Source organism: Hyposmocoma kahamanoa, unplaced genomic scaffold, assembly GCF_003589595.1.
Source record: "Hyposmocoma kahamanoa isolate Upper Pololo Valley unplaced genomic scaffold, ASM358959v1 84, whole genome shotgun sequence".
Classification (NCBI taxonomy): Eukaryota; Metazoa; Arthropoda; class Insecta; order Lepidoptera; family Cosmopterigidae; genus Hyposmocoma; species Hyposmocoma kahamanoa.
This window is the reverse complement of record NW_020654229.1, coordinates 2,494,117-2,508,462: the sequence shown is the minus strand read 5'-3', so window position 1 is coordinate 2,508,462 and position 14,346 is coordinate 2,494,117. Positions and strand designations below refer to the sequence as shown.

Here is a 14,346-nt window from a genome sequence, read left to right as displayed (position 1 = left end):
AACGTAGTGACATGTAAAGGAATATGAAAAAGCTAAAACGTTGAATTTCAATTGTAATGTCATCGCAGTACTGTCTAATTAAGATTAAAGCGTGAATGACGCTCTGTATACGATTTTAACGCCCTATAGTTCGGACACTTTTTAGCGCGGACCCGACGTCCATATAATTGTAAGTCAATTATAGAACACGTATACTATACGACGTACATTTCAAAAAAAAATCATTCTGAAATAAAGCCAGTGTCCCTGACGCACGATCGAAGAAAAAAGAACCGTGAATATGGTAGTGTCCGCTCTTAAAGCTCTAAGTTGCACTGCAACTGCTAAGGACAGGCGTGTCGCTTACCACCAGGCGCACGACTTGTTCGTCCCGTCACCTGACGTCATAAAAAACTCGGAGGCTCTTAATTCGAGTGTATTTTTTTGTATGTATGTTACGAGATAACTTGCGATAATTAGCAAACCGATTTTGATGATACTTTTTTTGTTGGAAAGAGGGTACCTCACTAGTGATCCCAAATTTCAATTAAACCCAGTGTTAAAAAATGTCCGATTGTCAATTCTTAGGGGAATAAGGTTTTTGAAACCCGAAGTTTGGGCCTACTATTTCCCGGAATATCAAACAATTAAAACAAAATACTCGCGTCGCCATGCGCCATTACAGAGTAACAATACTAAGAAGTCAATGTTATTAACTGGATAACATCGCTTTTGATATCAATATAGGTGACGTAAATAAACGTAAAAGTAATGGTCATATTACTGCTTGGACGAACTCTTTTCAAGAAGGTCTACTGCTACTAAAAAAAGATTTATAAGAAAGGAAGGAATTATATTTTGTATTAACGAATTTTTAAAAATCGTACATATAACTTTGTAACCGAAGCAAGTAGGAGTACCTTCTGTGTTTTCCTTGTTACTAAATGTATTTTTGTTTTTTACTGTACAATAAATAACACATTTAAATATACATTTAGAAGCTTCTTGAATTTCAGCGTCATTTCACGGTCACCCTATTTTTGTAAAGGTCAATGAACTTCAAAAGATAATGCCAATCTGTGATAAAAACATTTGTTATCAAAAAAGGCGCAAACATTGACAGGTGACACTTTGCGCGTGTTTCGTGATTTTTTAACCTTGAGTTGCAAATAAATTTTGTTTTTAAACAAGTTTGTTGTGGTAGGTAGTGCCCTCGACCCTTAATGCTCACTTTGTGATAGAGTCTTGAAGTTATACGCGTATGGAGACAGCATTATGCTGCTTTTCCGTCTCACTCTGTGTTTATACCATTTTTCTCCTTATTGTTTGTCATCAATCGTGAATCAATCGATTGAAGAACGACCGAATAATTTATTTCGTAGCTTATACAGTTTGAGTGAAAAATCAATGAAAAGTAAATAAATCTAGACAATTGTTAACTCACTTCAAAAATGTATTTTAGGTATTTAATTATGAAATTTGTATTTATTTATCCAATTCTTAGGTTTTCGCGATTGTTACACATAGGAAATGAAACTATTTTTCCGGATTTAAGTCGCGTTTATTTGTTTTTTCAAACAAACCACGTTTCGGGCCCTTCACAGGTCTCACGGTCACGGTTGACAAACGTTGGTTTATTGTAACGTTGGTTGGTTACTCGATTTAAATCCGGAAAAATAGTTTCACTTCCTATTTGTTTATACAACAATTTGGTATATATCACAGCCTTCCCCTTCATTATCGAGGGACTAGACTAGACGTAGGCTGGGGTTCCACCCCTATATTATGGACTCCTAGGATACGCACGAAACGTTAAGCTTCCACATTTATATGGTGAATGGCTATGTAGTGGAATTCCCTGCCTGCGGACTTGGTCCCTGAACAATATAACTTGGGCCTTTTCTTAAAAAAATCTTTTTTGGATAAAAAACAGGCTACTCCATATATTAAGGATGCACATTACGATTAGTTTTTTTTTCGAAAATAGATTCAAGTGCATGCGGCCTACCGATTTTTTGGATCAAATTATTGCAATGCGATTTTAGATAGATACATAGATAACAGGTTTATTCAGCACAAATACAAACAGAAACAAAACATTTACAATCACTTCACAGAGTATAACATAAAAGCACATAGAACATTCATTATTAGTTTTATACACATTTATACAAAACACATATTGCGAGAAAAACAAATACTGTGAGAAAAACAAACAAATACTATAACAACTGATAAAATTTTAATGTACCTATGACTACAGTTTGTGCTGTAATGGCTGACTCATCATAAATACTGTAGACCGAGAGAAGTCAAACAGTGCTGGTTTTCTGCCAGTGCCATATGGTGAGCGATCGCAGCCCAGTAAACCATGCCACCAAAGTCCATCACACGCAAATATATATACCTAACTCTAAATACTATACATATATATATCAAGCAAAAGTGTAAGATGTAAAGCAAATAATGTAAATAGTGTAAGTAATGAAGGTAACAATGTAAATAATAAACCAAGTCAAGCGAACCGATTCAATAAAAAGGCATATGCTAATCTTCTAGATCAAAAAGCAAATAAACATTTTATATATGTTTTTATATATGTAATAATACCATTAAACTTGAACAAAACTCGATTTACAACAAATGTTTAGTTTAAATAGTTTTTGCCCTCGATTTTGGGCACGATTTTAACCCGACATTAAGAAAGCTGGTTAAAACCCGGGCACTTGCCGATCTTTGAGTGTATATGATTTTTTCAAGTAATTTTTTTTTGTTTGTTACAGGCATGTACACAATGCGAATGTTGGAAGGAGCAGGCGCCGCCGCGCACCATCCTCACCACAACCACTCGCATATGATGCTTGGTATGTATTGTTAAACGATCTCCTGAAAGAAAATTTTTAGTTTTTTCGTATACTTGTTTTTTCACTTACGTATATTTGTTTTTTCAAACAAACCAACATTTCGGCCCCTTTACCAGGTCCCCTGGTCACGGTTGACTGAGGTGGTACAGTCATCAACCAGTTACCTATGTCTAATATTAATGCAAACCACCCTATTTTTAATTTTAATTAAATATAAAGTTATTTTTAATTTTACAAAGAAACATTCCAATTTACGCTACATTGTTTTACAAATTTTTTTAATTTAACAATACGAATTTTCATTGAGTTAAATTTATTACTAATTAATAATAGAAATTATAATAAGTTAAAACATAATAATTAGTACCTGCAGTCTTATGTCTGTTTGGAAATATTTCATCAGAGGAAATACTGGAACCCAAACTGGTGGTTCAGAGAAACCATCTTCCCTGTTGAAATTAGGATGTTTTTTAATTTCAATAGCCTCTCGTAGCATCCTGGGTAGATAACGGACTTCTGCTATTGCAATTAGTCCAGCGTGACTGAATATGGCCTACATTCTCGCCTGAAAGTGGAATACATGCCATCATTTTAATTATGGCTTTTATTTCTTTTTTTTAGCAGAGAGGGACTCAGCTTCAGACAGTGCCGTCTCCTCGATGGGTTCAGAACGTGTTCCTTCTCTCTCGGACGGAGAATGGTGTGATGGAAGCGACAGCGCGCAGGAGTATCACAGGTAATTTTAACATATCAATTTAAATACACATTAAAGGAATGTTCCAAGGAAGCAAAAGAATCTATGCGAGTGTGCTGTGTATGAGATGTAAAGGTATCGAGTCGTCTGTGGTTGGTTAAAGTAACGGAACTCGTGGTACCATGAGTTTGGACTTAGTTCTAAGGTTTTGAAATCATAAGTACGTGCCACCACGGAAATTAGAACCTCTCACCACCTTTCTGTATATTGAAATAAATGTTGAAATAAATGTTCTATAATTTATCGTCTGCAGTTCAAAATTCCGTCCGTATGACAGCGCGTACGGACGGGATCGCTCGGCACCGCATCAACCGCAGAAGAAACACCATATGTTCGGCAAAAGATGCTTCCAGGTAACCAATTTTTTTATAAATAATTAATTTAAAAACAGGCACACGCTTGCCAATAATCTTACCAGATGCTTAGCGACAGTGATACGCGTTTATTTCAAAAGTGTCTATTCAACTTTTATTGAAGAAGTTTAACCTTTATTGAAAATGTTACACCGTTATTAAAGTACAACTTCTAATAAGGCACAAAACTTTTTGAAGAACTTGAGTTTTTTTAGAGAGGTTTGAACCCTTGTAGAGGTTTGAACCTTTATTAACGAGTTTGAACTTTTATTCCAGAGGTTGAACCTTTATTGGAGAAGTTTCAACACGAATGAGGTTCAAACCTTTATCAAAGAACTTGAACCTTTAAACCGTTTAGGAGTTGACCATTACTGGATATACGAGTAGATGAAATTACAATCTACCTTAGTTACATTAAAAATTTATTACTAAAGTTATTTTAATTTTTTTTTTAAGTTCTAAATATATGCTGTTGGATGTCCTTTAATAAATAAAATAAATAGAAAATTTACTTTCGTCAAAAACTTTAGTGACGTCATTCAGGGACAAGAACACAACCAAGTCTCTGTTTTTAAACCATTTTTTTTTAATATGGGAATAGGAGCAGCAGCAACAACAGCAACAACAACAACAGCCTACTCTCGAGCCACTGGTGCCATCGCGCCCCGGCATCGTCAAGTACGAATGCCCTGAACAGACGTACCACCATGATAGCATGCATATGCATAACGGTTAGTGTCAACCTTATTAAGGCCGACTACCTGGCAGGGGTCTCCTCTGAGCTGAGTGTTTACGTATAACGGTTACAATTTTCAATTTAATCGGTTGTCTATTTGATAATTTTGTTTAATGTCTATTTGATATTTATGTTTATTGTCTATTTGATAATTTTCATCAGGGTTTATTTTTATCTATTAACTTTTTTACGTTTAATATCTATTTGATAATTTTATATCTATCATGACCTTAACATCCTACAATATATTATCAGTTTGATAAGTTTTAAAAAACCTTTTTTTAATGTGTTTATTGTAATTCCAGTAGAGTTCAATGGACGCCATCAACTGGCAGGGCCTCAAGTGCCGAGCCTGCAGCCGGCCCTGGATCTCAACACGGCCCACTCCAGCCACGCGCTTTTACAGGTAATTACTGAAACGAATTTGGTTTCGTAACCAAATTTGTAATTTCGTCTCATATAAATAAAGATTAATTTATATAAAAAATATAACCAATTGTGCGTGCGTGACAATGTATGTACTAAGTAGATATAATACATCATTTCATGTGGAATAAATTTTGAACAAATTGATATTCTTACACTAATGTCACAGTACATTTATAATTTCCTATTTTTGCCGCCAAGCAGTAGGGTGGGCTTTACTGCGTTCCAGCCAATAACCTTCATCGGTTAAGGGTACGGTATTTCGTATTTCTGAACGAGCCCCGAAAAGTTGTGGGATAATCAAAGAAAAGGGTTAAATGACAAATTATTTATTCTTGCTGCTTCAACACATACGGCTGTAAAAACAAGAAAAAAGGGCCGAGGCTTTTATTTGGGGCGTTATGGTCAAGTTAGCCTGCTGCAATCATGCTATTTACGTGCAAGTGTGGTGGAATGGTACATTCTTATTAAGGACGTTAAATAAGAAATTACTAACTCGGGTTTTATATTTTTTTACCGTACGTGGATCGATACATACAATGTTTTTCGCCACATTTGCGAGGATATAAATGCAATGTTTATTTCTTTTATGAATAAATATGGTTCACACAACAGTTGTGGATTTTGGAAATTCCTTTTTTTGTTTTTTTTTTATCAACAGACAACTCGAACTAAAATGTTGTAAAAAGCAAAGATGTATACAGTCATGATGGATAGTAAAAATAAAATTTGCAAAATTTTTATACAGTAAATAATTAAAATCATTTATCAAGTAGAATGTGGCTGAATTGCAATAAAATTTCTTTTTAGGTAATATTTTAAGCTAATGTTTTAATTCTGAACTTAAGTAACCTCTTTGCTTGAACTTGAGCCTGACCTATGTAAGGACGTAAGAAGTATGTCGAAACTCTTCTACAAATTAAAAAGAATTACTTACCTACCATGGTTGTAATCGGAAGAAAAAGGTCTGTGGTTTTTGTTTGGGGCATTATAGTCAATTAAATATGTATTGAACACTTGTTATAATTATTAATACAAAGTCGTTGAAAACCAAACACAAAGATCCGACAACAAGCACATAGAAAAATTCGTAAGGTGCGCTGGTTCGTTCCGTAGCTTAGTTGGCATAGCGTCTGGCACGGTTTGCTGGAAGACGTCCGTCGGTTCGAATCCGGCCCAATCGAAGGAATTTTTTCTAAATGTTCGATCTTTGTATTAATAATTATGGCATTATAGTCAAGTTAGGGAGATGCCATACGGGCGTTGCGTCGTCGCAACTGCGTTGTGCTATATATAAATCAGAACGACATGCCACACGGCGCGTTGAAACGGCGCGGATCGACACAACGAGTACAACGCAATTGCGACAACGCAACGCCTGTGTGGCATCTCCCTTGGCCCCCACGCAATCATACTATTGACGAAGCAATGTGATGAAAATGATTGCGTCGTGCCTCAGAGCGGCGTGTCGTCTCCGTCGCGCTTCGGCTACGCGGGCTGCGAGCGCGTGCGCCACAACCACACGTACAGCGCGCCGCTGCAGCCGCTCCAGCCGCTGGCGCCGCACGACCGCCCCGCCGCCGTCCGGGACAAGCGAGGTCAGCTAGCAGCTGGGTGGTCCAAAGAAGCCAACCCTCACATGTTTTTATTTTTCTGTGTTATATAACAATGCTTAATAAAACGAAGCCTGGAGCGATATCTACAAAGTACATGAATTTCAGGCCTTTTTAATTTTCGAATATTTTTCTGTTTACATTGTGTGGTTTAAAATTTAGGCCTGTTCAAAATTAAGTGGTCCAATAGTAACATTTTTTTTTCCTAAATAATAGGGGTTAAAGTATGAAATTGCCGATTTGTACTGAAAATCTAAATTGTTTATTTTTTCAATTTTTAACAAATTTATTTAATCAAAATAGTTGCCATTATTATCTATACATTGCTGCCATCTAATGGGAAGGTTATTAATGCCTTTGCGATAGAACTCCGACGATCTAGACTGCACAAACTGTGTGAAAGCATTTTGTACTGCCTCCTGGGAAGAAAACTTCTTGTCACGTAGATAATTGTTCAAATCACGAAAAAAATGGTAGTCCGTTGGAGCAAGGTCTGGTGAATACGGAGGATGACGAATGGTTTCTAACTGCAGTTCCTGAAGGGTCAAAATGGTTTCTCGTGCTGTGTGAGGTCTCGCGTTGTCGTGGAGTAATAATGGTGAAGATCGATTCATGAGTCGGGGCTGTTTTACTGCTAGTTTTGTCAACATGGTTCGGAGTTCGGTACAATAGACATCTGCCGTTATTGCTTGACCAGATCGGAGAAAACTATAGTGAATAACACCATGCTGAGACCACCAAACAGTTACCATTACCTTTTTATTGGTAAGTTTTGCTTTAGGACACTGTTGTGGCATTTGACCTGGGGTCAGCCATTGCATTTTTCTTTTCCGGTTATCATAAAGAATCCACTTTTCATCACATGTTACAATTCGATCCAATATTCCTTCATTTCTGTACCGGTTCAACAAGGCAACACAAGTTTCAACACGCGTTTCTTTCTGCAGATCAGTCAAATCATGAGGCACCCATTTTTCGTATTTTTTTATTTTATTGATTTGACGCAAGTGAGTCAATATTGTGGGTAAGGTAACGTTAAACCATGCCGCTAATTCCTGGGTAGTTTGACTAGGATCGGCTTCCACTATCTCTCTTAATTCATCGTTATTCACGTGTGTGGGCGGTCTTCCTCGTGGCTCGTTCTTTAAGTCGAAATTTCCATCACGAAAGCGTTTAAACCAAAATCGCACGGTGCGTTCATTAGTAGACCCCTCTACAAACGCAGCATTGATATTGCGGGCTGTTTCTGCCGCGTTAGTTCCGCGTCGGAACTCGTATTCAAAAATCACTCGAATTTTCGCAGTATCCATCTTTCTTGTCTAAATTGAATAACAAAAACAATTGAAAGTCGATATTCAAATGTTTCAAATTTAAAAAAAAAAAATCACAGAGACCATTTGAAAAAAGTTTCATTCGAAAACCTCAAACCATGAAGATTCTATGAAAATTCAAAGAACCTATTGCAATAAAACGGCAATTTCATACTTTAACCCCTAATATTATGCAACGTAAATCACTTGTGTTATGGAAGTCGGAAACAACGTTGGTACCACAAACACCCAGATCCGAGATATCAGAAAAGTTAGTTTTTTTTTTACATTGACCCGCCAGGAGATCGAACCTGGGGCCTGGACCCCGATTCAGAACTCTTCGATATTCGACGGGCGCTTTCTGAGCTATTCGATTCAAATTCGGATACGATACCGTTATCCAACAGCGTTTATGGAGTTAGATGGTGAAATCGGCTATAAGAAAAATGAAAAGCCTTTCATATACATTTTTAATACTTTAAAGGCCTAAAATATATGAATGCATTAAGTCTTGCATTAAAATAAATTAATAAAATTGAACAAAATCCAGACTTTGTTTATAAACTTTGCTTTATAAACAATAGGATCTTCGGTAACTTTCTTTCGATAACTGTGTTCTGAATAACATTTGTAGCCTTTGCCGGTTGAGAAGTTTGAGTAATCGTGCGGGTGTGACGTCATTTCGGTTAGGTTTCAAATACGACAGTTTGACGTTCGATTCGGTTGTTGTGAATAAAAATGAAAAGAAATAGTAAGATCAAATCGAATCGGTCGACAACTGAGTTATCGTAAGGCTCTGAATCGACCCCCAGGTCCCTACTGTCCCCCTTCTTTACTACTAATGGAAGAAATAGATTCACTGACAATTAAACTTAAACCATTGGAATCTCACGTCGCGGAATAATAATAATAATAATAACGTACACACTCAACATAGCCCCGCACTAGTGAAACCCTGTGTCGCGGGTGCCATGGACACACACGTAGACAACCACAAATTACACCCAAACTCACGAGAGAAATAAATGTAGGCCATACAAATATTTCTCCCGACCTGGGAATCGAACCTGGGACCTCTGCATGGCAGTCCGGCATGGTAACCGTTCGGCCACAGAGGCAGAGGACTGTGACGCAGAGATCCCAGGTTCGATTCCCGGACCAGGAGAAATATGTGTATGGCCTTCATTTATTTCTCTCGTGAGTTTGGGTTTAATTTGTGGTTGTCTATGTGTGTGTCCATGGCACTCGCGACACAGGTTTCCCTATCACGGCGTTCAAAAAATATCTTAAACGCAGCAACTTTAACGCTTTCTTTTTTAGATGGTTGTAGAAGTGCTGCAGTGCCATAGCGGTGTCACTGTAGAGCCGTTATAAACGTCTAATTTACAGGTGTATGGAAAAAGATAAAGATGTATGGAAACACAACATGAGTCCAGATTCCACACAAATATGACTCATGGTGTATTCCATAGCATTTGAATTTATTTGAAATATCGAGTATATAACCAGAAATAGAGACGAAATAAGGGCCATATATTCCTGGTAACACATTAGCGATAAAGCTCTTATAAATATCAACTCTCGTTTGCACTGAAATATAGACAGGCCAACTACTGACCTGTGTGTACGTCTCCGTATATTCCAAAAAATATTCTGCATTTATTGTAATAAAGACAATATCTCTAACAATGCCGTGCTGTTCTATTCTGTGGTGTGGGAAAAACAGCAAAACATCTAATTACAAAACAAACGGAAACACATTTCATCGTTAATTAAATATTAAATATGTAATTTTCGTCCATTACAGCAATGCTCAAGTTAAACTGATCGATTTAAAGTGAAACAATTGACGACACCTCTAGCCAATCGAAGCTCAGTTGTCACCGTAATGATATGGCAGAATAGTTCTCAAACAAATTAAATGACATTTCGTCTCTATTTCTGGTTATATACTCGATGATTTGAAAAGAGCAATCCCTAGAGTTTCTTGCTCGTTCTTCTCAGGGAAGTCGGCACAGTGAACGAGCAGTAGCTTAAAAATGACGTTCTCAAGTGTATAAGTTTTACCTGGGGAATAAATGATTATTTAACTTTGACTTTGAGATGCCCTAAGTGTCGGAGTGAAGAAAAACGTTCGTAGATTTGTCATAAGTGGCGTTACGGCAAGCTTAAAACAAAAAACAAAGATCTGTAACAGAGAAAAAATCGTAAGACTCTGTAATTGAGAGAGCATCAGCCACGATATGGCTAGGTCACTGGTTCGACTCCAGCTATTTTATTCTAGCTCTAAGCCACTAGAAAATCATTGACAACATTTCAACGGCAGCAAAGAGTAACAGGTTACATGCAAAATCACGATTTTACAGTAGAGTTTTGAAAGTGAAAACTTAAGAGAATCATTTATTTATATTCTGAATATCCTTTAGATACTAGCTTTTTGTTTTGCCTCATTTCTCAAAATTGTAGTAATTCGGATTGTTGCATCGAAAAAAATTAACTTGATAGTAATTTGCAGTTTGATAGTAATTTGCAGTTATTTGCAAAATTTAAAAATTGTGATTTTGCAGATAAGCGGTTACTCTTTGCTGCCGTTGACTTGTTACCAAATGTTTGAAAGCATAAACAGTCCACGGCAACTGTATGCCAGATATTCAGTTCACCGTCTGTCCTAATTAATAAGAATTGTTGTTTGTCTGTCAGTGCGCCGGCTGACGGATGGCAGCATGTCCGATGGCGGTTCCTCGAGCGGGCACCACCTAAGTCGTGACGAGAAACGCGCCAAAGCTCTCGGTGAGACATTTTTTTCCATGGATCTTTCAAACCTTGTCCAACAATACATTGGTATTTGATAATGTCCATCATACAGAAGGAAACTTTTTTTTCTTTTTGTCAGAAATTAGATTTGCCCGAAATAACGTTAGCTCGAATGTTCATAATCCCAAAACCGATTTATAACGGAACCGTTGTTCTTTCTGGTTATTTTGGATGCTTATCGCAAAGAAAGACTAGGTTAGGTTTGTTTCATAATTCCTGAAGCCACGACTCCTATTTTATATGTCTGTGCTCAGTAGTGGGACGACATAGACTATTATTGTTATAATTATTGTTGCAGGCATCCCAATGGATGTACAGGACATAATAAACCTGCCCATGGACGAGTTCAACGAACGGCTCTCAAAACATGACTTAAGTGAGACACAGCTGTCGCTCATCAGAGACATTAGACGGCGTGGGAAGAACAAGGTTGGTTTTAGATCTACATAGATGAAAATATATCACTAATTATATTAAAGATTTAGATAAAAATGTGGTCTTCGAAAAACAATTACAGGATTTCCGCATTAAAAAAAAAATTATAATTTCGACCCCTCCTACGAAAAGTATCGTATGTCGAAATTGCCAAGTTTACAGGGGAGCGTTTTAAAGTTGTGAATTCACTGAATTGAGTATAACACGTGAATCTCTTTCTACGATACTTTACGTAGGAGGAATCAATTTGTCATATTTCTTATGAGAGAAGTGTTCGATTAATTAGTTAATTTAATAATTATTTGTCTCTACTACTAATTAAAATTATAATAAGACATAAATGTTCCTATAATACAGAGTGATAAAAAAATCACTGACCATTTTTTTTCCATTAGTCAAATAAAACACAAATTTTCTCCATTTTTTTGATGTTAATATTTCCCCATAATTTTTAACGCGTGTTTACCTCGAAATAATAAATAAAATTGAGCTATTTGCGCCGAGTTTTCTAGACGCCTAGGCACCAGCAACGCATCGCGCGTCAGTTCAGTGCTTTGTCTGTCAAATACATAAACTCGCGCGCTGACCAACACCGTTCTTGTTGCTATAGCAACGGCGTCTGTTGATTGTCAGGTGTCAATACTGTTCAAAAATTTTCGGAAAACTGAGACGTCATAACTTAATTATTTCTTAAATTTTTGAAAAAAAAAAATTTAACATGTATTTTTTATTTCCATTATACAGTTGCTCCTTCAACTTTTGCTTAATTATTTTTTACAAAACGGTCGTTCCCGGACTAATACTTCATTTTCCTGGCAATTTTTATTATTTAAACATTCTACCATATTATCGTGTAAATATTCAATAATATTTCTCAACACAAGACTCGTTCATACAACTGCGTCCACTGATAGCACGGACCGCACGCACCGGTCTATCGGTAATGCCGACGCAGTTGCTCGGAGGGGCAACTTTTCCGTTGCGTGCCGACGATGTCATACGGATTGCGTATCTGTGGACGCACGCGTTGCGATCTCTTCTTAAATATGTCTTGTATCCAGATATCACGTTTCCTTTCTTTTCTCTTCTTTCTTCTTCTGCCAACAAACAAGCTACCACGACAAATTGTTCTTAATCACTTTCCAAATCCATTCTCTCGCACACATAAGTCGCTATGGTCCGCTCGCTACGAGAAGTGGCCTCGGCAATCCGATAGCTAGTAGTTGCGTCGGCAATACGATTGCTGCGGATACAGTGGACGCACTGCCACAAACGGAGCCGTTTGATGCGATCCATCCGATACGTGCGCTGCGGATCTGTGGACGCCTACCTTAATCCGAGAATGACCGAAAACGTAATTAATTTACCAAAAATAAACTTTTAAGTTTTTGTTGAGCTATCTGACACTTTTTAGGTCTGTATTCGGTACTAAGTCTTCCCTGAGACGCCCCAACCCCGCCCCTGTGTTTTGCATTAATAATAATAATGTTTATTGGCTTTAAACAATAAAGCTTTAAGCATTGGGCTGGTATTTAGGCGCTTTCTTTTGTTACCGCACAGAGTTAACACCGTTTAGAGCGATTTAGTTAAATATGTTTAGGGAATGAAAGTATTTTCTTGGATCGCGTAATTTGTTTTTTTTTTTCAAACAACCGTGCATTTCAATTTGTAACAATCGCAAAAACCTAAAAACTCGATATAAATAGGTGTATTTTTTTATAATAGGTATATTTGTACTGAAGTAATTTTTTTTTTTATTTTTTTTTTATTGTGACTCGGCAAAATGACTGCACCGCGCCTGATGGAAAGTGCGAATACAGTCCAGAGATGAGAGTGACGGATGGAAAACACAAATATCTTCACTCCGTCACTATCATTTTGCCGGTCTGGCCAAATGCTTCTTCACACTACGTTTGAAGGACCCGATGTTATAGAGGGTCCTTCAAACGAAGTTTCTCTTCAATACATGCGCCGGGAGTTGGTTCCACAATTTGATGGTTCGGCATAAAAACGAATTGCCAAACTTTTTAGTGCGGGACGGTATTGAACTGACCGTCCAACTGTGGCAACGCAGTCCGGCACGGGTGGTCCGCTGATGGAAAGGAGAGGAAGGGAAATCTGATGAAATATTAATTAAGTCATGGAACGTTGTTGTTTATGATATTAGTAATACAATCCTGCGAGGTTGTTGTTATTTTACAAATAACCCCGTATAAATAGACACGAATAGCTATAAATAGACATTAATAGATATAAATAGACATCAATAGATACAAATACATATTTATTTTGTTGACGTCAGGTGGCAGCACAAAACTGCCGCAAACGCAAACTGGACCAGATCACCTCACTCGCTGACGAAGTTCGCACTGTCCGCGATCGCAAACAACGCGTCCAAAGAGACCACCACACGCTCCTAGCCGAACGACAGCGAATCAAGGAGCGGTTCGCGCAGTTGTATAGACACGTATTCCAGGTTAGTATATAAATAGTATATACAGCATAGCACTCCTTGTGTAAGAGTTCGTCCATGGAAGTACTGCCACCTTATATATTTCTGTAGCCAATCTGTACAGGCACATGAGATTTGTCACCTTTGTGCCTCAAGATGACTGGTGCAATGGCAATGCTTCACGCGATATAAAGCTCAGAGTGACACTGCATTTGTAATTGATAGGCGTGTCGTTAAAAAAAGTAAATGGTGAAATGTCCAATATATTCGGGACCCGCATCTTCAGTTATTGGCTCTCCCTCGTTCAACTTTGTACAGGGGCAGCTTTCGTTTCACAGCGAGTAAGTGCTGGAACGACCTTCCACCTCCAGTAAAAAACGCTGAAAGGTTGTTTACTTTTAAATACCGATATAACCAATGGCTCCCATCTGTACAAAAATCTAGTAACAACTGGTCCCCAATTAAAAAAACGAGCGATTCGTTCTGTGTACCGTCTAGGCTCTCGGGTATCTCTCAGAGAAAAGTTTAAGGAGACTAGTATCATGACTGTGGCATCACAGTACATTTACTCAAATATTTTATATGCCCGTAAAAATATACATAATTTAAA

At 37.5% G+C, this 14,346-nt stretch overlaps 1 protein-coding gene across 3 annotated transcripts in view; it reads left to right on the top strand.

Annotated features, from left to right (window-relative positions):
- Nucleotides 1–14,346, top strand: part of LOC113234474 (segmentation protein cap'n'collar-like) — a 94,195-nt gene that overhangs the window by 75,116 nt on the left and 4,733 nt on the right. Inside the window, exons 7-15 of one of the 3 annotated variants that reach the window (XM_026469800.1) lie at nucleotides 2,763–2,843; nucleotides 3,468–3,579; nucleotides 3,851–3,950; nucleotides 4,552–4,681; nucleotides 4,992–5,092; nucleotides 6,572–6,710; nucleotides 10,736–10,825; nucleotides 11,148–11,278; nucleotides 13,587–13,760. In XM_026469800.1, the coding sequence (XP_026325585.1) occupies nucleotides 2,763–2,843; nucleotides 3,468–3,579; nucleotides 3,851–3,950; nucleotides 4,552–4,681; nucleotides 4,992–5,092; nucleotides 6,572–6,710; nucleotides 10,736–10,825; nucleotides 11,148–11,278; nucleotides 13,587–13,760 (1,058 nt within the window). Of the gene's footprint in view, nucleotides 1–2,762; nucleotides 2,844–3,464; nucleotides 3,580–3,850; nucleotides 3,951–4,551; nucleotides 4,682–4,991; nucleotides 5,093–6,571; nucleotides 6,711–10,735; nucleotides 10,826–11,147; nucleotides 11,279–13,586; nucleotides 13,761–14,346 lie in introns of all 3 variants that reach the window. The other 2 variants (XM_026469801.1, XM_026469799.1) reach the window with 2 other exon arrangements.